Source organism: Hipposideros armiger, unplaced genomic scaffold, assembly GCF_001890085.2.
Source record: "Hipposideros armiger isolate ML-2016 unplaced genomic scaffold, ASM189008v1 scaffold_1605, whole genome shotgun sequence".
In the NCBI taxonomy this organism is placed as follows: domain Eukaryota; kingdom Metazoa; phylum Chordata; class Mammalia; order Chiroptera; family Hipposideridae; genus Hipposideros; species Hipposideros armiger.
The window spans coordinates 69,206-71,015 of record NW_017732955.1 but is presented as its reverse complement, the minus strand read 5'-3'; the positions used below and the strand labels follow the sequence as shown (position 1 = coordinate 71,015).

The window sequence follows — 1,810 nt, the reverse complement described above, 5'->3', positions numbered from 1 at the left end:
CCCTCCCCGCCGCCCCACCCTGTGCCCATCCCTGCTGGCCACTGGGTCCATCACCCAGGAGCCTCCTCCCTTTTCTCCTCCCCTGCGGTTCTTTCTGTTTTTCGTTGGCATCTGGCCTGGCATAGCCACCACCCTCCCCCTCACTCTCCCCACATCCCTTTGCTCCGCAGAGTGCCCAGTTCCTCTTCTCCCTCCCCCACCCCAGCCCCCCGCTCTGACTCGGGCGGAGGAGACTGGAAGATGCATTCCTTTAGTCCCGTCACCGCCTGCCCTCGCTCCTCTGGGACCCAAGGCTCTCTGGCTGTCTCCCTGGTCTCCTTACCAACTGCCCCTGCCACCCCATTAACCATAAGCAGCCTTTAAGAAAGCTGAGGTGCCCACACAATGCTGACCTACATAGCCTGGTCCAGGACAGGAGGGGCTTTTCCCCAAGTCCCCTCACCCCGGGCCCCGCCTCCTTACCCTCCCCCCCCTTCCTTCTTGTCGACCATTACAAACCAAAGAAGGCTAGAGTTCCCGACTGGGGCAAAAGGGGCTGGGCGTGCTACTCCACCCGAAATCTGGGAAAATCAATGTTTAGCCTAGGAAAGCGTCGGGTTTTCCGTGCATCCTCCTTCCCCCAAATCTTCTTGATCCTTCCTTTTACCTAACCTACCCCCACCTTCTCCGGTCTGGGTTTCTTCTCCCAGCCTCAGCCACCGCTAAGGATATTGCCTTCCCGGGGTCCCCTCCGCCCTGTGTTGTTGTTTTGCTCCAAGGAGAAGGCTCCCCCCCCCCTTCCTTGCCCACGCCCCCCTCAACAGCCTCACCCAGGCCCCCTTCCCTGGGCACTCGGAGCTCTGCCACGGGTGGGGGAGCAAAAATGTTTGCATATAGCAGTTTGGGGGATTGCACTGGTCACCCAACCCTCCAGACATACATACACAAACATCCGACACACGCCCTGACTGTCTCACTCCGCCCCCAGCACACACTGACACAGACATACACACAGATGCTGACACAGGAACGCAGAACCAGACACCAACAGAGAGACGCGCACACCCAGACACGGACATCAACACATCCGGACCCCGGGCTGCTACACAGCAGACCCCAACCGCGGTGCACACGCAGTCACTCGACGGTATACAAGGAACGTGCATACCCGGCACACCCACGACCCACAGAGACACGAATGTTCAGACAGGCACAGGGGTATTAGCGGCTGGCGACTGGAACCCCAGGCTCCAAACAAAGCCCACAGACTCCCTCCTCCCCCGGTGGCGCTCGGAACCCCCGCCCCGGGAGCAGCCTACCTCCCCTGGCGCTGCCCCCTCCCTCACTCACCGTCCTGGGAGAGGTTGGCCCTGCCGAGCGCCCAGCAGCAGGCGAAGAGCAAGAGCAGGGGAAGGACGGAAGAAACCCCCATCACGTTTCCCGGCTGGCTCCCTGCTGGGCGCGGGCGAGCCTGGGTCCCTAGGGGCTGGGGCTGGAGTAGACTGACGACTCAGACCGAAAGGGCGCCCCGGAGCCGCTGGGAGCCCGGGGCCGAGGCGGGGACCGGGAGGGAGCCGGCGCTGCAGCAGTCGCCGGGATTAAATAGGGCGCTTGGAGCAAACCATTCGGTTGGAGGTGGAGGGGGGGGTAACGGGGGCTGGGCTGGTCGCGGGGGGGGCGGCAAGCTGCCGCATTCCCCACTCCCCCCGCCCCCACGCCCCTTCAGTGCCATGGTGGTGCCTTCCACCCTGTCCCCCGGGATCTCCGCCAGCTTGGCTCGGGTGTGGAGCAGAGGAGGGAGCTGGCTCAGCAGCGGGACCCGGAGCGCACC

General features: G+C 63.6%; 1 protein-coding gene across 2 annotated transcripts in view; it reads right to left on the bottom strand.

Moving 5' to 3' along the window:
- The window catches only part of CADM3 (cell adhesion molecule 3), a 31,557-nt gene extending 29,979 nt beyond the window's left edge, over positions 1 to 1,578 (bottom strand). Inside the window, exon 1 of one of the 2 annotated variants that reach the window (XM_019634359.1) lies at positions 1,330 to 1,578. In XM_019634359.1, the coding sequence (XP_019489904.1) occupies positions 1,330 to 1,411 (82 nt within the window). In that variant the 5' untranslated portion in view covers positions 1,412 to 1,578. The remainder of the gene's footprint in view (positions 1 to 1,329) is intronic. The other variant, XM_019634360.1, reaches the window with a different exon arrangement.
- Between the last annotated feature and the right edge of the window lie 232 nt (positions 1,579 to 1,810).